This window comes from Dacryopinax primogenitus, assembly GCF_000292625.1.
Source record: "Dacryopinax primogenitus strain DJM-731 SS1 chromosome Unknown DACRYscaffold_17, whole genome shotgun sequence".
Lineage (NCBI taxonomy): Eukaryota > Fungi > Basidiomycota > Dacrymycetes > Dacrymycetales > Dacrymycetaceae > Dacryopinax > Dacryopinax primogenitus.
Window position 1 is genome coordinate 785,527 of NW_024467214.1, and position 20,209 is coordinate 805,735.

A 20,209-nucleotide genomic window follows, 5' to 3' on the forward strand; every position below is an offset into this window, starting at 1 on the left:
ATATTCTACGGCATAGACAGCACGGTCGTCGCAACGCTCGCAACGCCAATCGCGAGCGGCTTCGGAGAACTACACAGAGCAGCGTGGTTAAGTGCGTCCCCCCAATCTCCGCAGGCACCCACAACCCACTGACAGCGCACTCCAGACTCCGCATACCTGCTCAGCGTCGCCTGCTGCACCCCACTCTACGGAAGACTGAGCGACATCGTCGGCCGGCGACTGACCATGGGTCTAGGACTTAGCGTGTTCATCCTCGGTTCCGCCCTCTGCGGCCTAGCGCACAGCATGAACGTGCTCATCCTCGCCCGTCTGCTGCAAGGCGCAGGAGGGGGCGGGTCAGGCCTCCTAGGCTCCATCATCATCAGCGACGTCGTCCCCCTGCGCTCTCGGGCGCTGCTCAACGGCGTGTCCAGTGTCTGCTGGGCGACTGGCGCGGGCCTGGGAGGGGTGTACGGGGGGTTGGTAGCGGATGCGCTGGGGTGGAGGTGGGCGTTCTTACTCCAGCTACCGGTGTTGGCGTGTGTGATGGCGGGCTTGCTCTGGTTGGTGGAGTATGAGGTCGAGGGGCAGGAGAAGGGCGGGAAAGTGTGGGATGCTGTTAAGCACCGGCTGGACTGGTGGGGAAGTGGACTGCTCGTCACTAGCGTACGTCCAGTGCAGAACGACTGCCTTCCCAGCTGCTGACCTTGTGAGCAGATCGGAGCACTAGTATTCGCCCTAGCATTCAAGACGAACGAATCACTGCCCTGGTCCCACCCACTTGTCTACCTAACGCTCCTCCTCTCCCTCCTCTCTCTCATCCTCTTCGTCCTCGTCGAATCCCGCACATCTGAGCCTGTCCTCTCCCTCCGCCTCCTCCGCTCAGTACACATCGCCGCCATCGCATGGAGCTCCTTTCTCGCGAGTGCGGCTACGATTGCCCTGGGGCTCTTCTTCCCCATGCTACTGCAGATCGTTAGGGGCAACTCGGCGAGCGGGGCTGGGATGCACTTGATACCAACGACGATCAGCGGGGCCTTAGGTGGTGTTTTATCCGGTTTTGTACGTCCCTTCCCCAACCCTCTCCCCGACCCTCCGAAGCTAACACCGTACCACCCACGCAGTACATCCGCACAACGGGGAAATACTACCACCTTATCGTACTCCTCTGCACGCTCCAAGCGCTTCCCTGCTTCCTCCTCGCACTCGTAGGCCGGCACACGTGGGAACTCCTCACTTGGGTCGTGCTCATGCCCCAAGGTTTTGGGGGAAGCGGGTACAACGGGTCTACATTCAGTGCGTCCTCCCCATTCCATCCCATCCCTCCCCATCCCCCCTCTTGAAAGGCGTTTGCTCATGCTCATCCTCGTACAGTCGCGATGCTCTCCTCAGTCAGGAGAGCAGACATCGCACTCGTAACAAGCATCGCCTTCCTCTTCCGCTCCTGTGGGCAGGTGGTAGGGATGGCACTCTCGAGCGCGATACAGCAGAGCGTGCTGGAACGGGAGTTGGAGCAGAGGATTAGCGGGGTGGACGCTGGTTTTGTACGTCCCTCTCTTCTCCCTACGTGCTCCGCGCTACGTCCTTCGTACTCCTCCCTCCCTCCTACGCACCTCATTCCCCCGTACTCCGCAGCATACTCACCCCAACCCAGATCGTCGCCCAAGTGCGACGTAACGCCAGCTCCATCCTCGACCTGCCAATGATGCAACGCGCCTCCTCTCTCTCGAGCTACGCTACAAGCCTGCACGCCGTCTTCCTCGCCAATGGGCTGTTGGCGCTCATAGCGACCGGATTGGTGCTTTTCGTATGTCCCTTTTTTCGGCGGCTGGGGTGACGTGCTGCGCGTGCTGATTGTTGGGGGTAGATGAAGGAGTTCCCGTTGGCGGAGACGCTGGGCGAGGAGATGGAGGACTCCAAGTTGGAGGAAGCGTACGAAGGGGAAGAGATGAGCGCGTTATAGCCTCATCGCTCTTTCTGTCGTCCTTTCTCTTTCTTCCCTTCCCGCCTGCCTCCTGGCCATACAACCTGACCAGACAGTCTATTCCGGCTCTTCAACGTTTTTATCTCTATTTTCTTCGGTTTCGATTTGGCGAACAGCAAGCAAACAGTGAACATGGACCAACAAACACAATGATCGGGCAGCACAGAGGCTTGCGCAATAGACACGAGAGCACTGGAGGCTAGGTAGAGGGGAATTGGATGTATGACAGGGGTGTATAATAGTCAGGAGATGATGACAATGGATGTGCATGAATTATTGGAACGCCTGGGGCAAGACGTCGATGGGTGCTACGTTGCTGCGTTCAATGAACGACCTTCAAATTCTGAGCATGTATAATTCCTGTCTGATGTACAACAAGCGGTCATATCCTCAAGCGGCATAAAGAACAAAACAACCCTCCCCTCGCACTCCACAACGAGCCCGCTACTTCCTAACACCAACACTCATCGTCCTCCACTCTGCCTGCTTCAAGCTCCCCTTCCTCCCCAATCCCTTCCCCTTCCCGCCCTCCTCCGCTTCCCTCTGCACCCGCTCGAGCGCCAGCCAGCTAACGATCACCAGCTCCTTGATCTCGAACGCGCATTTGTACACGATGAGCGCGGCGTTGGGGTCGGCGATCCTGTCCGGGTCGGAGGGGCGGAATTGGGCTGCTACTTCCCCGCTGGGACTTATCAGCTAAGCGCTTGTTAGCCAGGGATACGCCACGGATACGAAAGAGATGGAAGACGCACGTGAAGTTCTCTGCCTGAACGGTAGTTTTGCCAAGTCCAGAATCCGCCGTCTGCATCCCGGATCCTCGGCCTACTACACTCCTCATCTCATCAGCCTCTCCCGCAAGCCCAACCTCAATGACTCACTTGCCCATGACCTTGCCCCACACTCGCAGCCCAAAGAACTTGCCAAACGCCGTCCCTCTCTCCGGTAGACCGAGGACAATCTCCCACTGTCCTCGTGCGTGCCTCACGCTCCCGACAAACTCTCCTATCCCTCGTGCGGAACGGACGGTGATCACCTCCCCTACGTGGCCTGGCTGCGGGCGCAGGGAGCGCTCTTTCCTTGGACTGGCGAAGGTTGGCGAGGTCGGTGAGGTGGGAGGGGTGAGCAGGTCGGTGGGGACCTCGTCGGACGTGGTGTTGATGCTGTAGTAAGCCCCGGCGTCGGTGTACAGAATACAGTTGAACAGGTCAGGCGAGGAAAGCCGAAAGATGTAAGCAGAGTTCGTAGCTGCTGTTTCTGACATTTTGTGTTCTTATCAACAGATAGGGTTGATTGCAAGGATGGACAATAACACTGTCCACCGTGGAGACCTGAGAGGAGGACGCAGAGCAGAGATTGCAGGAAGACGCCGCCCCATCTCAGCGTTTATACGTCCTGGCCGGGCCGAGGGTCTAGCAATAAGAGAAGCAACAACATGCCGTTGCTTCTCCTATATCCGGAAGGTCGCATCTTCTAATTGACGCTTAGGCCTCTTTTGTTTGACAAGGGAGATCTAAAGGATCTTTCCGGTGATAGACCGCGGAGACAACGAGAAGCTTCGGCATTCAGATGACCTTCGTTGCCATTGTTGTTGCCAGGCAAATTGAGTGGTGTCCTCGGGTTGCTCTTTGTTCCGTCCTTGAAGCGCGTGGACGGAAGAGGGAAGACAGGTCACAATAACACGTGCAGAGCTTCATTTAGCGCCATTGAGCGGGGGCTACCTCCAACGTCAACAATGGCACAGAGGAGCATTTCTCACCTTTTTCATGTTTGAAAAGCAACGTACTAACAATTGAACAAAGAGCTCAGGTGAAAGACGAGAATAGGCTGACACAAAGTGGGAAGTTCAGACTCTTGGTGTGCTTCTCGTTGTCCTTTGTATGATGACTATCTGTTTGGCGCTTTGTTGTATCTCCGTATACATCAAAGCGCCTTTCGGCGATGTGAGCACGGGCGAGGAAAAAGACAGAGAGAGGAGCGGTTTAATTTTAGCGCCCATGAGTTGCACGTGACGTATAATATAGAGACGCGTCCGTGATACCCCTACCAATTAGACCGCATTCCTGTTCTGATACAACCCAACAGCCAGTCCTCCACTTGTTCGGCAAACCGACGCCTCTACATCATCACGACGCCTCTCCCCGTCCTGTGGGATATGTTCGTGATAGTTTTCTGCCTTGTCAACAATCGGCTTCTGGCACTTAAAAGGAAAAACTACCATGAATCGTTCAACATCCCCCCTCCTCTCCCTCCTTCCTATTCCCACTCTCCAATAATGTTCGCTCGCATTCACCTCCCCCTCTTCCTGCTCGCCCTTCTACTCGCTCTGATGGTGCTAGCGAACCCAGCACCAGGCCAGGAAAGCCTGACAAACGCACAACGGTTCGCCCGTGGTTTGGGACCAAAAGCGCCCAAGAGGCTGTTCGTCCCGTCCAACTCTGATGGTAGGTGATTCCAGCTATATTTGTCGTGCGGTATACTGATGGGATGGAACAGCCAAGAGAGCGCCCGCACCGGAGGAGGAGAACCTGACTAACGCGCAACGGTTTGCCCGGGGACTGGGGCCCAAAGCCCCAAGGAGGCTCTATATCCCGTCTATATCTGACAGTGCGTTTGTCCCACATTCACCCCATGCGATGCCGATCAGGATACAGCTGCCAAGAAAGCACGAGCGTCGTAGATAATTTCCTCTTCCGCGCTAGACCCGTTCTTGTCCGAATTCGGGCGCTGTCGTTCGCTCGTTGTTATCGTACATTGGGTGGATCAAACTTCCTATTTGAAAAGTAAGTACTTTTAGCTGCACCCGAAGTATTATTGAATTATGCGAATTAGTACCTGTTGATTGTTGAGGTGTTATACCATATCTATACAAGTTAGAGCGGTCCTCTGTAGTTTGTCGAACAATCATGTTTCGCCAAGGATAATCATATTGGCATGTTCCCTCTATTCCTTCGCCCGTGAACAGAGATCGGCATGTTGACGGGCAGGACGGACCGGACGGAGCACCTGCGAGTCGTTTCAGCGCCCAGATCACGCCTTTTTGTTTTCGAGACCCTTACAATTGCCCGGAATGTTGTGACACAACCCAACAGTCCGCCGTGCCTCGCTCGACCAACAACAATGCTGTCCACGGTCCGGGGGTACACATCCCATCCCTCCGTCGTGCCCTTCGGCCCAGAACTGCGCACCCGTCCAGCCGTGATACGAGCTATGTCCGTCCTGTGTTCCTAGATCGTCAACAACGGCCTGCTTCTTCCGCCTGGTGTAGCCTATTTGGGTGAAATAACGGCAGGTCTACCCCTCTTCTTTCCAAATACAGCCACGTCATCCCCCTACCATGTTAGCGCGTCTACACCTCGTCTTCCTCATTCTGGCCGTGCTGCTTGTGCCTGCTCTGACAACCCCCACACCAACCGAGGGGAACATGACGAACGCAGAGCGGTTTAGACGAGGGCTGCCGCCCAACCCCCCGAAGAGGCTGTATATCCCATCTGTAGCGGACAGTGAGTGCCTGATGGCGACGGTGCTGGACCTGGTCGCTGACATGGATACAGCTGCGCGGAAGGCACGGCGTTCCTGAGACGGCTCGAAGACGTAGGCAACGGGTTATCATCGCTCCTATCCGGCTCTGACTCTACCACAGCAGTAAGGTCCGTCTTCTTGTCGACTTAACACGGGATAACGCGAGGGATGGACCGAATCGCATATACCAACTCCAGTTCGTGTCATCTCCTTCGTGTCTCGTAATCGACTCACGAAAGCGGCAGCATCCAATTTCTGGCTGGTCCTTCGTACACGGGGAGTGACACTCTGTGATAGAACTTGGGAGGGGCGGTTTCTTATTTATTTTAGAATGGCGTCAATTTTGTAATGGGGATAATCGGAGACACGAACTTTGTGACAATACCACCATAGGGAGGGTCAGTTTATGGCATTCATTTGTGAAGGAACGCCGCGGCATCCTTCAGTCGGAGATTGACGGCAAAAACAGCTCGGTGGCCTCCTCGCTAGGTGGACGGACGCGGTCAGCGGCGAGTTCATCCAGCACACTGCTGGCGTATTAAGCCTGCGGGTTATGAGAACATGCAGGGAAATTTCATTCAGATAGTGACATACCAAAACAACATCAAGCGGCGAGGAAAGTTTCACATGCCTATGTCCGAAACGGGAGCGAGACAGCATCTTACAGTGTACAGATAGATACATGTGAGACTTGGGTTGAGGTTCAAGGAAGGCGCGGATGAAGTTGCCAGGTTCAGGACGCAAGACAGTGAATTCGTGCGATGCAGGGCATCATCCGATATTGGATTCACATTCTCCCAGGAAAGGTTGCCATCACACGGAGGGGAGTAGTGTTCGGTTTCCTCAAAGCCTACATGAGGAGCAAGCATGCCGCACCCTTTCTGAAATACGAATCGACCTTAGATGATATAATGCAAAGTCCTTCGAGAGTCTCGTCCAGTTGTCATTCGAGAGTCTCGTCCAGTTGTAGAGTACGACGTCACGTTAAGTATGTCGCCAGTCCTACGCCCAGCAGGAGTTCGTCAGATCTAGTAATCACATAGGTCGTGTCACGTCTTCGAGTTTAATTGTTCCATCTCAGTCATGCACCTGGGAGATGATGGGAAGAACTGGGGATGATGGGAGCAGTCTAGACTGTATATCGTTATTTGGGAGTATGACAGAGCCACTGGTCAAAAACGTCGTGCTTGGCTGACAAAGCGTAAAAACTGTTATTGTCAGCCTTGGTCATCTTCAAAGTGTCCAAAGCTGTGCCCAATCAGAACACATCCTGGGATGACGTGCGTCTGCTTCCGTGACTTTGCTGACCAGTGAAGACAGAGAGGTGCGCTTACTCAGCAAAGATTGAGAAGGGCGAATGAGTGGGAACCCACGCAGCCTCACCTGCGTCTCGTGCATATGCGCCGCAGTTTGCAGTGAACTGTACAGAGATACATGCAACGCCAACCCGACTCATATGCGAACAGCCACCCGCTGGCTTACGTCCTATCCGTCCCTGTTTTCCCTTTCAGCGTGGACCACCGAAGACAAAGGATGAATCATGCTCATGACCACAACTGCCGATGCTGCGTAAAGCGCATCTGAAGGAATTCGAAGCAGCGAGCAGAGTACCGTGGAAAATGCTAGGGATACCACGTCGTAGGGTCGACCGTCGCGGGTCGGCATGACATGACCCGACTCTCTCACCAACCATGTCACCTTCCGACCGTGGGTAATCTCCTCTCCGCCAGGGTATAAATGCTCTCCCTCCACTCATCTCATCCTGTATCTGCCCCGCACACCGCGCTCACCCACCTAAACCAACACACCCAATCCCATTCCTATCTAAAGCGATGTCATCTACATCAACCGTCCTCGCATCCGTCAACGGCCTCATGGCCTCAGCGACCATCTCCTCCCTCCTCTCCCAAGGCTTTACCATCAAAGGCTCAACAGGGCCATTCGACACACCCTCCTCCTCGTCCTTCTTCGCCCACTACCCCGAAGCCGCGCGGTCTATCCCCTGGGTGCGCCTGCCCTACCTCGGCGCACCAGACGCCTTCGAACCAGAGATCGCAGATGCAGACTACGTCCTACACGCTACCGAAGGCCTCGGGTTCCTGCTCCTCGAAGGTGGGCGCAGGCGCGCACGGGAAGAGAAGAGGAGGCGGAGACAGGTGCCGATGCTTCGCGCCCTGAGCGTCTACAGCAAGGGCTTCGATCTGGAGGAGATGACACCGACGAGCGCGAGACCGATTGAGATTGGTGCTGCGTAGCATCGTATCGACCCACGACGGCCGCTTTCGACCATACATGATATCTCCAGCGTGGATTCTATACCGCGCCGATCGCCCGACCCCCTATCGGACGGCTACCAAAAACCAGCAAGACGCTCCCCTTCGTCGCCGCACCCAGCTCAGCATCCAACACCCTCATATCCCTCCTCCTATTCCCCAGCAATGTATTCCTACCACCCCCGTCCTGTACGTATAAACTTGGTTTCGTAGACTGTATGTACACCGCTGCTCGTGGAACGTGCCAGAGCACGCAATGTATGATATTACTACGTCGGAAATCCTATTGCTTGTCTCCTATTCTGTTCCGAGCGCGTGATGTGTCAAGGTAACGGCGATGCCGATCGATGAGTGGAGGAAGGACGTTTTGAGACAATGGCGGATCCGCCGCCGAGGGCCGAATATGGTAATTCCTTCTCCTTATTGGTAGCATGCTACGGTCGCCTACTCACTGCTTCTATGCGCCCAGTATCTATGCTCAGACGAGACCGATAAAGACCCTGGAAGTAACGATCTCCCTTCGCTGGACAGAACTTCGTGGTCGTGATACGCATATCCTCAAGAGGACCGCGGACAGATCGGGGTGCGAATCATCTGCCAGCTAGGCAACAGAACGAAGGTAGGTGCCAATAAGCACCCTGCCTAGAATCTCCCGTACTGGCGTGAAGCCCAAATGCATGTTAGCACGCAACAAGCTTGCGCCTGTTCATTATCTTCAGGACCTGTGCTCGTAAGAGACCCTTTCTCTTGCCAGCGGGCTCGATCCACGCCGACTTAGGCTGGCCGAGGATGATAAACGTGCTATATGCAGAGCCTGTGTTCCCAGGAAGGTCGAAAAAGGTCGAATGTGGCACAAGTTTTTCCTGGCAGAGGTCGAAAATATCCAGAATGTGGCGAAAGATCTAGGTTAGGCTTGCCAAAACTTAAAATCCAGAACTCGAGAATGCCGGCATGCGGTTGTGAAAGTTGGCGACGTGGCGTTTATTCTGGGACTGAGCGATGGGAGAACGATGCTCCGAGATTTTGGAGAAAAGATCCTCCAGCGACGTGTACCTTGGTATCGAACGTTCGCTAGATAGGGGCAAGACGTGAAAGAAGAGAACAGATGTGAAGGTGTCGAGGTGTGAATGCGTGAAGGTGTGAAGTTGTCACGAGAGACAACCGCAGCAGGTCGATACGACGAGTATATGCGTCCCTTTGACAGCATCGTTCATGTCAGGCAGTACCGTTGCGAGCTCACGCCATGAGCCTGTGGTTTTCGGGGTAAGGTAGGTAGAAGTTGTCAAGTGGCCTTTGATGTGGTCGTAGAAACCGCCGTTCTCGTCATGTCGTCAAGTGCAGAGAAACGTGACGCACGTTCGACGCAACATGTACAACTCTGCTCGGCGGCTTGGCAGCGTCGATCGGTGACGACTGCAAAATACGACGAGTTGCTTTCGGCGTTGTAACAGTAGCAAGGTTGGTAAAGAAGAAGAGAACACGAGTTCGAAGTCAGGGAGGGGCACAACAACTTCTATCTGGAACATGTGCGCTGTCACGTTACCTTGTACCTTAGTTGTAACCACGCCGACATTTTACTGCAAGTGAGGGTCACAGTTGTCTAAAGTGTTGCGATCCGAGTCGATCTGGCGACTCGATGTCCTGGACTACCTACTTCCTAGACTTGTATCGTCCTGCTGTCGTCGATTTGAAATCTCGATATACTCAGACTCGGGGATGTGCGAGATCAATTGTTCTTCACCCATCGCCGAACTCTCGCCTGCTGGGACTGTTGCCAGTGATTTAGCTCGCTTGCTGCTATATCACGTGCGGGAAGACGATGGGCTATATGTCTATTCGTGTCTTCGACAAATCTGGGGAAAGTGGTTCCTGAACTGAAGTTTGTTCTCTTGCACGCTCCGACGACGAATGCTTGGGACATAGAACCAACATCCAGCACATACATCGGGGATGGTTGTGTCCCTATAGCTCATGTAGGTATGTGAGGTCTGTCAACAAAGCATTCTCTGATGATATCTTGAAGCACTGATACGGCGAAATCACCCATCCCTGCCTCCTGGAGCACTCGCCGGCCGAGCTACACTCGACCTAGATGTCTATATGCTGGCTGGCATCAGCGCCCGAATCCTGATACCAGCATCTAACGCCCTGGTCTTCTAGAGGTGCACATATGCGCGACGACGGTCCATTCCCGCTAGTTCTCTCGGCCATCAAAAGTAGAAATTATACTATCGACCGTTAGGTAACGCTGACAGTCTGTCAGGTGCTTGTGGAGAAATCGTATCCGGTCATGGTTACATATATGTACAGCTACACGCAGGAACTCTTTGGCCGTTCCCTCTTACGAGGACGACAGCATTCGTCGAGACGTATTGGAGGTGCGATACAGGGCGGCTTGTGCTTGCAGTGCTCACAGACACGATCGCATCCTGCACATTTGGTCCTCCAAACACAACCATACCGGCTCAGGTCATACTAGGCATACATTAGCATTGGACAAGCACACAAGAGAGGGCATACATCCTTGTCCTCGGCAACAATATGCTCCCAGTTGAAGCAGCGCCGTTTATGACAGAGCCGAGAAGCCCATATGGAAGGACTTTTCGGGTCGAACTGCGGCGGGTCTTCTTTCGCCCACAAGGCAAGCACATCCAAGAGGACCACCCTGTTCTTCTCATGATGCGTGAACACTGGGTGGTAGATGTCCTCGTGCTTGTGCATGTCGCCAAGCCATACCCAGCATCCGTTGTCGTCTATACGACAACAGTCGGGATCGTCGCGTCTATGGACTCTGACTTCACGATGCAGACTTTCGCTGGCGGAAAGGGACGTACCGCTTCTCACACAAGTCGCGGGCTTTGTCGAAACCGATAATGGTGCCGTACTCTTCGATGTTCAGATATTTAAGTGGCATGTTATCGCGAGAGGATGGATGGTGTGAGGCTTTTAGGTGAAGGGGGGTCAGAGGGAAGATAAGAACGAAGAGTCGATCGCTTGTACGTATATATGGATTTTCGCAGCCGAAGACGGAGGGCTGACACGTGTATGCATGCGCCAAAAAGGAAACTAGAGCTCTATATCTCCCTTTTATACTACACGTCGCAATCTCCGGCAAGTATTAGCGAATGCTTCTTGTGCTGATCAGGCCGAATCCGACGTCTGTCCGAGGTCGACAAAGAGCACTTGGGTCACATGACGTCAACGTCCGGTTTTCCATATTAGGCGCTCGTCCCCTCTTTGATCGCAGACATGGTCAAGGCAGGTTCATATTGTCGATGGCTATCCGCGTTCTTTCACTCTCTGATGATGGTCATGACTATGACCTCATATATCGGTGAAGATCTGGCCAACCAAAGAATGCCCGCCGATGTAGCCTCTTCTCTTCGCCCATTGATCAACCCTCAACCCGTGCTCTATCGGCACCCTCCGACCAAAACACGTTAACCCCCATGGCTCTGGGCGGACCCGTACCACCGCCCCTTCCCTTTTCTTTCGGGGTTCAATAGTCACAGTCACCCTCCAGACCCCCCAATCATCCTCAACCAAAAAACCAAGACCCGACTTCTCTTCCCACGCTCCCAACATCCTTCTCAAGCAACCCCGTCCGATCCTCCCCGTCCAGGGTCTCATCAATAACCCTTCAGTGCTTCTTCCCCACCTTCTTTGCTTCCAACCTACCGATCCAGGCTCTCCACCACGTACGACAGCACCCAAAACGCCCTGAGACGCGCTCATTGTTAAAAACGAGGGCTGGAGTTCAGGGCGGGGAAAGTGGGGGCAGTGCGGGGTCGTCCCTTATTCGGGAGGATGCGGTTCAGCACTAGGGGAAGGGTTGCCAAATTTGATCGAGATGATTCGTGCGTCTCGAATCGATGTTTCGAGTTGCTGGGCGCAGAGCAGATACTGACGCTAGGTGAGAGGCGCGTGTGCTGAAACGTTTGGGGATTGCTAAGCTTTCAGTCTAGAGGATCCGATCGGGGAGTTTCCCAAGTCAAACTCGACAAACTTCTTGAACTCTCCAATGGCTAAACTTGGTAGCTTTGTAACCTTAGTGACATAAACGGATCGGCTGATCAGGTACGATCGATGGTCTGGGTAAGGGACGAGAAATTAGCCACCCAGCCAAATACAGTTCATGGTGATTAGCTCGTGTGGCTGACACGCCAGATGAAATCCGACTCGTAAGAAGCCTGTTGAGAACGTGCGGAGCCCCGCAGCATAGAGAGCAAAATGAATGTGTTATTCTTGACCCGCATTCCTAATCCTATACATGCTTCCAAGGCCGACGCCGACCCCGCCCGCATTTGTCCGACCGTTCTTGGCCCCCCGCATGCCGTTGGCGGCGTCCCGGGAGCGGGGAAGGTTCTTGGCCCAAGAGTGCGGAAGGGGCGGTATATCGAGTGAACCCTTACAGTCGGGGCGCTCCGGAAATGATCTGGAGCGCGTGAGTTGGGCAGCTTAGGGTCTTGCAAAGGGCGGCGGAGTAAGCGGCACCGGCCCCTTGGCTCGGCCAAGCGGCGATGACGTTCCCGGGTGACACATGACATGCTTTTTGGTGTGGGGATAAGGGTGGGTCGGACGGAGTCGGGTGGCGGGTGCTGGATCTGTTTGTTGTTTTTGGGTCACGCAGCCTGCGCTCGTCCGACGGGAGGTTTGATCCTACGGATCAGTGGGGTCGGACGTGGGGAAATGTGGGGAATATCCACGAAGTAATCTGCACCGGTTTGCCTGCGCGGTTGCGGCGTTGGGAAGAAAGTTGAGTGTATTGAATAAAAATATGTAACACGGATTGGAGGATGAGAAGCGGGTGGCAGCGCGGCTAGAAGAGCCCGATCGAATGCCAAGGGTGAGCGGTTGCTGGGCGATGGGCGAGACGCGCTTTTTTTTTTGAGTGTGATTGGGAAAGGGCCCAGTGCGCTATCCACTCTGCGGGCGCGTCTTGGGGTTCAAAGGAAAGGTAATTCGGGGAGAGATCGGATGCTAAGTTGTACCGGTGGGATGGGGGGAGAGATGAGTGTGGGCTGATGAGAAGGGGAAGAAGGGGAGGGAAATGGGGGCAAAGAGTGACGGGTGACAGATGGGAAGAAAGGCGAGACCAAAAAAGAGAGTGGCTCATTCAAGGAATGACCGGTGTGTGACCCCGTGTTCGAAGCCTCACTTACCCCCCCATTTCTTCATCCCCGCTGACCTTTCCCCGTCTGGTTATAAAGCCCCCCAACGCCCCTTCCTTCCCTCTTCCTCATCTCCCTTCCCACCCTCTCTCACCGCCGCCTGCCCGCGTCCCCTCATTCTATCCCTTCTGTGCATATACACGCATACATCTACATTCTTAAACATCGACAATGGCTCTTAACATCGAGAAGGCTACCCCACAGAACACAGGTGAGTTCCCCCCTCCCGGACTTGTCCGGACGCCGCGGGGCATCTGTCAGCATGTGACAAGACGCTGATCTCATCTCTCCTCCGTCTTCCTTCACGCGTCCTCCCCGTGTTTCCCCACTCGCTCCCTTCTTCTTCGCGTATTCCCCACTCGCTCCCACGCTAGTCGTCTCCGACGCGGGCCCCGCCAATGCTCACCTCTACAATGGCGCCAACCTCGGGCGTACACTGACCACCGAGACCCAGCCCGCCTTCCCCATCTACCACCGTCGGTTGGGTAACCCCGCCCCACTCGGTCTCTGGTCATTCGCCAGCACCACCCTCCTCCTCTCCCTTGTCAACGTCTCAGCGCGTAATGTTACCGTTCCCAACATCGTCGTCGGCATGGCCCTCGGCGTGGGTGGGCTCTGCCAGCTGCTCGCAGGCATGTGGGAGTTTGCCGCCGGTAACACTTTTGGTGCCACGGCCTTCTCTTCTTATGGCGGTTTCTGGCTTTCCTTCGCTGTGAGTACTTTCTTTTCCTGGTGAAAATCGTAAAACTTAAGTATATGCGCAGTGCATCTACCTTCCCGATCTTGGCATCCTCGACGCCTACTCCGGTGCGGCCGCGTCCCAGATCCCCAACGCAGTCGGCATGTACCTCATGTGCTGGTTCATCGTCACCTTCCTCCTCTTCCTCGGCACCTTCCGCGCCTCTGTCGCTCTCTCGGCTGTCTTCTTCTTCCTTTTCATCACCTTCATCCTCCTGGCCGCTGGCGAATTTACAGGCGAGGCCGCCGTGCACAAAGCTGGCGGTGCATTCGGGTGAGTGCATATACCAGCCGTTTCTGCTCTAAACGCTAACATTCCTTGCAGCATCGTGACTGCTCTCGTCGCGTACTACACTGGTGCAGCTGGTCTCTACTCGCCCGATACGAGTTACTTCATCCTCCCGATCGGCGACCTCCCCAAGCTCCGGGACTAGGCGCTCATTCGAGAGAAGGGAAGAACTACATGTCAGCATTATCCATTCAGGCCACATTTTTAGTCCGTTTCATCGCGTTCTGCCTCTTTGTCTGTTTCCTGCCTCCTTCCTCTGTTGTCCTGTCTGGTCTTGTACGAGTACGGCGCAGCGCTTCGCGATGCGCTGGGGGTCTCTTCCGGTTCTGGCTGTGTTGGCCTGGGGTGAGATGTCATGAGGCCGTAGTCGTTGTAGGCGAGATAATCTATTGTCTGCCTTACTCCGCATGAACGCTCCATATGCTGCAAGAGGACGTGCCCCGCCCAAATGGAAGGATCGAACGGCTCCGTAGCCTGCTCAGAGCCGGTGTGTTGGATATGGTAAACGGGCCGAGAGAGCGCTTCCTCTGTTGAAGGTACCGCCGGGAAATTTATTCGCATTCGGTCGATGCTAGACTAGTCCTTGCTGGGCGAACATCGCGGGAGGATGTTATTATGATCTCATATCCGGAGATCACGAGGTCATGCTGTGGCACGACGTGGACCCATGAATACGTAACGCTCGTTCGGTTTCGCGTAATATTCGGAACGTAGAGCTGATATCTAATATTAATGATCTCTGTGATCTCCACTGCCGGTTTGCAATATTCCTGCTGCACAACAACAACCCGACTAGTTTGCGAATACTTGTACGCGCGCGGTAATCATGCGACTGCGCCGCCCGAGGGAATGGGAAAGATCAGCAGAACGTAAAAGACGTCATCACGCTTATATTCCACAATAAAAGTGTTACAACAGTACTCAGTACTCCACTTTGTACAACGTTAACAACAGATTACATCTAACTCATTCCAACATCTTCCACACTCAAACAGCACGAGCATACTTCGCTCAAGCCACAGGCACGGGCTTGGCCAGCTGGCTATCGATACCCGGTATCGCTTTGGGGACCATATCTGCTCGGGTGATCTGGCCGAGCAGATGGAGGGACTCGATAGGCGTGCCGGTCTGTTCGTGGTATTTCTTCAGCCGCTGGAGGGAAATCAGGTTCTGCGGGAGATCCGATGATCGAGTGTCCTAATACGTACCTCCAGTTCCAGATCAAGCATCTTATTCTGTACCAGGAGACGACGAGGCGTCACCCGTTCATACGGCCTCGTAGGCTTGAAATCGAGCTTGTCCACACCCAGCGCACGGAGCGTCTTTACCTCCACGAGGGAGAAGTCGTCCGGGTTCTCCCTGTTGAAGTTGAACGGCTTGAGGATGCTCACTGGGGGGTTGGTGATGAACCTCGGGATCCGGAGATGGTTTTTGCTCGCCGAGTGCAGCATCAGTGGGTGAAGGAGGAAGACGTCACCTTTCTTCCCGGTCACTTCGACAAAGTTCTCGCATGAGGGGATGAGGGACTTGAACGGGAATCCGTCTTCGTAAGACTGGGGATAGGTGCCCTCGGGGTGGTCGAGCAGGTATTTGGCGACTTTCGGGATACCGTCGGGGGCGATGTATGTCCCTCCGCCACGGGGCAGGATGTCGGCGAACAGGGGAATGACGAGCAGCGCTTGTTCGGGAGAGTCAAGGAAGTGCTGCGCACGGCATGAGCGGGGACACAGGATGCAGAGTGATTGACATACGCGGAAGAAGTCCCCATCGACGTGCTACCACGGGCGTAAGCGAGCTATTGCAATGATCCGCAAGTACGTACCCAGTTATCAAGTTCCTTCGGGGCGATATCATGTGTTGCCCAGTACTCAGACCCAAAGTTGGCGATAATGCTGTCAGACCACTGCTTGCACGTCGGGCTGATCTTCTCCTCTCCACCCAAGAGCTCGCAGATCGCCTCCCATGCCTTGGGCGCGATTTCTGCCGCGCTCTCACGCCTGTGGAAAGGCATATTGACCTTCTCGTTTGCTGCCCAGGTAGCCTTGTCGTTCGGGTCATAACCGAGACGGATGAACACTGGAACTTTGTTAATTGATGAGATTCATACGTGTCGTTCGAGCATGGCGCACCATCCGAGGTCCACTTGTCTGCCCACTCTGTTTTCATCCCACCAGGAATCTTGACGAATCCATTCTCGAGAAAGAAGTCGATTTGCTCCTCTGTATCACAATGATCAGAGCAGGCCCGCGAGTTGAGGTTATGACGTACTCGAAAGGACCTTGTACTTGTCGTAGTTAATTGGGATCGTCATGATGAATCGTACAGTGGCAGAACAGAGGAAAGAGCAGACACGTCGACAAGTTGTCTACAGATGCAACATGAGCTCGAGATGGCTTCATATATGACCGGCTTCAACTCGGTGATATCAATACCCTCCACACCGAACGCATTCGAGATGCCTTCCCAATGGGGGACATTATACGTAGAATTAATATCCCAAACAGAGGAGGAATTAATGTTCTCCACAGAGGATGGTGACCAAGTTTGCCTGCCCCATGGGGGATCCGCACCGGTCATTTCGGGTGACTCGGCGCGAGGCACTGCCACTTAGGGCTATATTTGGCTACTGAGCCCGAGAATTCCCTTTCTTGGTCATTGTCCGAGATTGGAATACGGCAAGTCAAATGACGGTAAAGGTGAATAACTCGCACGTCCTTAAGATTGTTTGGTCAAGAGCACTAACATTGTATGGCAGATGATCCCTTGTTGTGTGGATATGCTCCCTTATTTGGTGCCTTTAACGAGCCTGGACTGCAAAATGAGGACCATGGGTAATACAATTACCAATTCTATAGTTGAAATGTAGATGTTACCAAATCGACCGGATCTTGAGTGAATCTGCACATAATTTTGCCCTTGATCGGTCGTATCAGAAGGTTGCATATGTTGCGACAATGCTACTTGTTCTGCACGCTCGAACTAGTAGTTGTTGTGCGATGGTTGATGTTGATCATATATATATAGGACGAGTCTAACTGTTTCAACCGATCTATTCCTTGTCAGTACCGCCAACATCTATAGGGAAAACAAGGATTGTTGTGAAACAGCCGAGAACCAAGGCGATCTTGTTGTTGCCTAACGCCCAACAATAACACTCCATCATCAGGACAGTCTTTCTAATCTGATGGTACATGCCTTTGTTGTTGTTGTTCGGTTGTGCTTCTCGGCAGTGAGATGGCAGATAATGAGATTGAGCCCGAGATACCAGCTAATGCAGAGGTGGATGTTCGACTATAGGTCAAGGAGTATCGATCTTGGGAGTTTTGCGGACTTTGCTTCTACCGGAAAACGCCATTCTAACACCGATGCAAGTCACTCGGGCGCCCATGTATAACGGAACACAAGTATTTATTCTTTAATTCTACTGAGTCTGCGACCCCGTTCGTTCGACCAGGTCGCCAGTTCTTGAATGCATGCTCCAATCAACCCTGTTCTTTATCTCGTTTATGGTCTCTGTTCTGTTCTTGCCTAGTTGACCTCCTCGGGCTTGAGGTGGTAAACGGCCTCGAGACGGTAGCCCTCAGGATCGAGGACGTGCGCCGCGTAGTAATTAGGCGAAAGGTGTCCGCGCACTCCGGGTTCGCCATTGGCAGTCGCACCAAGCTTGACCGCCTCTTCATACCAGTCGTGCACGGCCTGCTTGGAAGGCGCCTCGAAAGCGATGTGAGTGCCACCACGGCCAGTGCGGCCTCGGACGCCATCAGCCTTCTCGAACAGGACGAGTTGGAAGTAGCCAGGCCCGAAGGCGGCCGCCGCGCCAGGCCGCTCGAAAGTCTTGGTCCATCCGAATACGCCGAGTGTCTTCTCGTAGAATGGAACGGATTCCGCGAGGGAGGTCACGTCGATTGCAATGTGCGAGAACGGAGCACGGCTGCAAGACGTATGTTAGTTTTCCTTCAACTCGATAATGTTAGTTGATCACTCACTTGTTGTTGGGAGCGTAGAAGTCGGCCATTGTAGTTTTAAGTGATTTAGGTCTTTAGGTTGTTTAAGTGTTGGCTTGTTTTGGTTTATTGTTGACTAGGATTTGCTGGACTGGTTGTTGGTGACCCCTCCGGATATTTATACGTTTGACCCCCTGCCAGTGCCTGTCACCAAACCGCACGGCGCCCGATGAGCAGAGATCGGGTTTCCGAGAAACACGCAATTCAGAGAAATTGGTGTGTGCCTCTGATGGGGATTGGTCACTCGTGACTGGTTCACTTTCGTTGCTCAAGTAAAAAGTTCTCGAATGGGATTGTTGCTCAGTCAGCATGATAGACGGGGCGGTGATGGCAAGGGAAAGGCTTACCAATCACACAATTGAAATGCCTGTTATGTTTGTTTTCACGCGCTGCACCGTGGGGCTTCCTGATTGGAGCATATTTCCCAAAGGAGTTTCCGGCCTCGGCACAACTGTTCCGTAGAATTGGTTGGTAACAACTCGCCAATGTTGATCCTACAGGTTGCCGACCCGACACATAAACATTGAGTGATATTGCTGCTGGCAAACTGTGTACTACACTCTTTTACCGCAGTTGAAGTAATCACTAGGCATATCGTTGAGCATTATAAGAAGGTAAAAGCGAAAATAGTAATGCAACAAATCTGAGGGAGAAATGTAATGATACCCAAATCATTCCAGAAGTATGAATAACGAACGGAAAGCAGGCAAAGGGACATAAAGCAAATAAAACCGTTATCATGACGGGAGAGTCGATTCCAGCATTATGAAACAGAGGCCAGTGCTTTCTTGGTGTCGTGCACGCTGAGAATAGTGGGCGGCTTTATGATATCCCTATTGACTATCTGCGGTCTTTGCGGGGTATTGGTTTGCTTGAGTCGCGCCTCGATCTTGGGGCGCAAGCGTTTCAATTCGTCGTCACGCATTCGCATGGATGCAACGCGATTGATGAAAGATTCAGGGTCGGGATCAAAGAGATCTGCCGGAGGTCGCGTAAGGTAGGACAGGGCTGAAGCAGGGAACGTAGGTGAAGCCATGAGATGGCGTTTAGCTGATTGTAGAATAAGAAGACCTGTGCGGAACAGGAAGCCAAGACCTTCCAGAAGATACACGTCCCAGACGCGCTGCAAATGTGAGGGCGGAAGGACACTGCAGAATATGGACGCGAACCTGGAAAGAAGTCAGGTGATATACAAAGGGTCATACAGCACTTACCAAGCTTTACAGAGGAGGTGAGGAGACACTCCGTATTGCTCGAATAACAACTTCGCAAGGGATGGGTCCATCCATTCCACAGCTTTGCTAAACAGTTGGCTATCCACATCAAGCTGGATTGGGTTCAAAGCGAAGTAAAGCCGGATTTGGTTGTCCATGACGGCGACGAAAGTCCAGAAGGCGTCTTCTTCTGGAGAGAGAGACAGAATATTTCCCGCTACCATCGCGAGCTCACGATCGTACTGCACATCTGGCACCATTGATAAATAGGCCTGCAGCAGCTTAACAAGAGAACCATTGGGGTCGCGCAGGTGGGGTTGATCAGGGAAGAGACGTTCAAGATCTTTGAGCATAATCGCCGTCCTATCTCCCGCTCGACTGGCAAGTTTCTCGAACACGCCCGGTATCATCCTGGCATTCGCATCAGTCAGGAACGTCCAGACCCTTCCACGGACGCTGTTCGGGACGCCTTCCCAGACGATTTTCTTGACCTTCTTTTGCTTCCTTGCACCAGCGGGCTTCAGCGTCTGCATAAGCATGACCCAACGGAATTCGAGGTTGCGATACGCCTCGATCTGCGCTGGAGTCTGAGTAGGTGGAGCGGACGGCTGCTGTATCCAATTTGGCGCGGAGGACGCGGATGCCGCGGATGGTATGGATCCGACTTGTGAAATGGAACTCGTGGGTGACTCGAATGCGTTTTCCACTGAAGGTTCGTCGGTTTTCACTCCGAGAGTGGGTTTAACCATCTCAAACTCGGCATCTTCCACTTGAAGAACTGTTTGATTTCGCCTCTCCAATGGCGTCTGAGTAAAACTGCCAATTCCAAATAGGCCAGGGCTTTCGGAACGCAAATCCCTTTTGTTCCTCAACGCGGTCATTGATAACTTAGAACGTAAGGACATGGATCGAGCATGCATAGTAGGTGGAGATGGCGTAGGCACAAGGGAGGATGGATTTGAATCCGAAAACACACTGAGTGCTGGCTTTATGCGTCCCGAATTGTCGTGATCTTCCCGTAACGGTGTCACAGGAGCA

At 53.6% G+C, this 20,209-nt stretch overlaps 9 protein-coding genes across 9 annotated transcripts; 4 read left to right on the forward strand and 5 right to left on the reverse strand.

The window, feature by feature from the left end:
* The first annotated feature begins 198 nt into the window (after positions 1–198).
* DACRYDRAFT_24171 (MFS general substrate transporter) lies at positions 199–2,217 on the forward strand. Its single transcript, XM_040773583.1, has 6 exons — positions 199–645; positions 697–1,041; positions 1,104–1,275; positions 1,354–1,523; positions 1,634–1,786; positions 1,847–2,217. The coding sequence occupies exons 1-6, from the start codon at positions 226–228 to the stop codon at positions 1,940–1,942; spliced, it is 1,356 nt and encodes a 451-aa protein (XP_040626026.1). The 5' UTR covers positions 199–225; the 3' UTR covers positions 1,943–2,217.
* Positions 2,218–2,407: 190 nt separating this feature from the next.
* DACRYDRAFT_17762 (uncharacterized protein) lies at positions 2,408–3,224 on the reverse strand (the record flags this gene model as incomplete). The annotated part of the gene is made up of 3 exons (XM_040771304.1): positions 2,408–2,659; positions 2,716–2,785; positions 2,842–3,224. 3 exons carry the CDS (start codon positions 3,222–3,224, stop codon positions 2,408–2,410), a joined length of 705 nt encoding a protein of 234 aa, XP_040626027.1.
* A 991-nt stretch (positions 3,225–4,215) lies between these two features.
* Positions 4,216–5,739, forward strand: DACRYDRAFT_24179 (uncharacterized protein). The gene is made up of 5 exons (XM_040773584.1): positions 4,216–4,404; positions 4,457–4,732; positions 4,796–4,966; positions 5,020–5,451; positions 5,505–5,739. The coding sequence occupies exons 1-2, from the start codon at positions 4,236–4,238 to the stop codon at positions 4,642–4,644; spliced, it is 357 nt and encodes a 118-aa protein (XP_040626028.1). The 5' UTR covers positions 4,216–4,235; the 3' UTR covers positions 4,645–4,732; positions 4,796–4,966; positions 5,020–5,451; positions 5,505–5,739.
* A 118-nt stretch (positions 5,740–5,857) lies between these two features.
* On the reverse strand, positions 5,858–6,556 carry DACRYDRAFT_96362 (uncharacterized protein). The gene is made up of 2 exons (XM_040777364.1): positions 6,077–6,556; positions 5,858–6,026 (listed from the first exon to the last, which is right to left on the reverse strand). The coding sequence occupies exon 1, from the start codon at positions 6,349–6,351 to the stop codon at positions 6,106–6,108; it is 246 nt and encodes an 81-aa protein (XP_040626029.1). The 5' UTR covers positions 6,352–6,556; the 3' UTR covers positions 5,858–6,026; positions 6,077–6,105.
* Positions 6,557–7,052: 496 nt separating this feature from the next.
* On the forward strand, positions 7,053–7,928 carry DACRYDRAFT_24181 (uncharacterized protein). Its single transcript, XM_040773585.1, has one exon. It carries the CDS (start codon positions 7,315–7,317, stop codon positions 7,735–7,737), a length of 423 nt encoding a protein of 140 aa, XP_040626030.1. The 5' UTR covers positions 7,053–7,314; the 3' UTR covers positions 7,738–7,928.
* A 5,127-nt stretch (positions 7,929–13,055) lies between these two features.
* On the forward strand, positions 13,056–14,359 carry DACRYDRAFT_24182 (uncharacterized protein). The gene is made up of 4 exons (XM_040773586.1): positions 13,056–13,137; positions 13,301–13,638; positions 13,691–13,938; positions 13,990–14,359. Exons 1-4 carry the CDS (start codon positions 13,098–13,100, stop codon positions 14,096–14,098), a joined length of 735 nt encoding a protein of 244 aa, XP_040626031.1. The 5' UTR covers positions 13,056–13,097; the 3' UTR covers positions 14,099–14,359.
* Positions 14,360–14,964: 605 nt separating this feature from the next.
* On the reverse strand, positions 14,965–16,264 carry DACRYDRAFT_90702 (uncharacterized protein; the record flags this gene model as incomplete). Its single annotated transcript, XM_040776966.1, has 6 exons — positions 14,965–15,105; positions 15,162–15,656; positions 15,705–15,728; positions 15,776–16,029; positions 16,083–16,172; positions 16,222–16,264. 6 exons carry the CDS (start codon positions 16,262–16,264, stop codon positions 14,965–14,967), a joined length of 1,047 nt encoding a protein of 348 aa, XP_040626032.1.
* Positions 16,265–17,481: 1,217 nt separating this feature from the next.
* On the reverse strand, positions 17,482–17,968 carry DACRYDRAFT_17767 (Glyoxalase/Bleomycin resistance protein/Dihydroxybiphenyl dioxygenase; the record flags this gene model as incomplete). The annotated part of the gene is made up of 2 exons (XM_040771305.1): positions 17,482–17,884; positions 17,940–17,968. 2 exons carry the CDS (start codon positions 17,966–17,968, stop codon positions 17,482–17,484), a joined length of 432 nt encoding a protein of 143 aa, XP_040626033.1.
* Positions 17,969–18,720: 752 nt separating this feature from the next.
* DACRYDRAFT_56633 (RabGAP/TBC) lies at positions 18,721–19,920 on the reverse strand (the record flags this gene model as incomplete). The annotated part of the gene is made up of 2 exons (XM_040775382.1): positions 18,721–19,126; positions 19,172–19,920. 2 exons carry the CDS (start codon positions 19,918–19,920, stop codon positions 18,721–18,723), a joined length of 1,155 nt encoding a protein of 384 aa, XP_040626034.1.
* Positions 19,921–20,209: the final 289 nt, after the last annotated feature.

Excerpts from the sequence above, each read along its gene's own strand:
- DACRYDRAFT_24179 (XM_040773584.1), top strand. The coding sequence starts at position 4,236 with ATGTTCGCTCGCATTCACCTCCCCCTCTTCCTGCTCGCCCTTCTACTC. Across the intron at positions 4,405-4,456 it reads CGTCCCGTCCAACTCTGATG|CCAAGAGAGCGCCCGCACCG; the intron begins GTAGGTGATTCC and ends GGGATGGAACAG.
- DACRYDRAFT_24182 (XM_040773586.1), top strand. The coding sequence starts at position 13,098 with ATGGCTCTTAACATCGAGAAGGCTACCCCACAGAACACAG. Across the intron at positions 13,138-13,300 it reads GGCTACCCCACAGAACACAG|TCGTCTCCGACGCGGGCCCC; the intron begins GTGAGTTCCCCC and ends CTCCCACGCTAG. Across the intron at positions 13,639-13,690 it reads GTTTCTGGCTTTCCTTCGCT|TGCATCTACCTTCCCGATCT; the intron begins GTGAGTACTTTC and ends GTATATGCGCAG.
- DACRYDRAFT_96362 (XM_040777364.1), bottom strand. The coding sequence starts at position 6,351 with ATGCTTGCTCCTCATGTAGGCTTTGAGGAAACCGAACACTACTCCCCT.
- DACRYDRAFT_24171 (XM_040773583.1), top strand. The coding sequence starts at position 226 with ATGGGTCTAGGACTTAGCGTGTTCATCCTCGGTTCCGCCCTCTGCGGC. Across the intron at positions 1,042-1,103 it reads GTGGTGTTTTATCCGGTTTT|TACATCCGCACAACGGGGAA; the intron begins GTACGTCCCTTC and ends CCACCCACGCAG. Across the intron at positions 1,276-1,353 it reads GTACAACGGGTCTACATTCA|TCGCGATGCTCTCCTCAGTC; the intron begins GTGCGTCCTCCC and ends ATCCTCGTACAG.
- DACRYDRAFT_24181 (XM_040773585.1), top strand. The coding sequence starts at position 7,315 with ATGTCATCTACATCAACCGTCCTCGCATCCGTCAACGGCCTCATGGCC.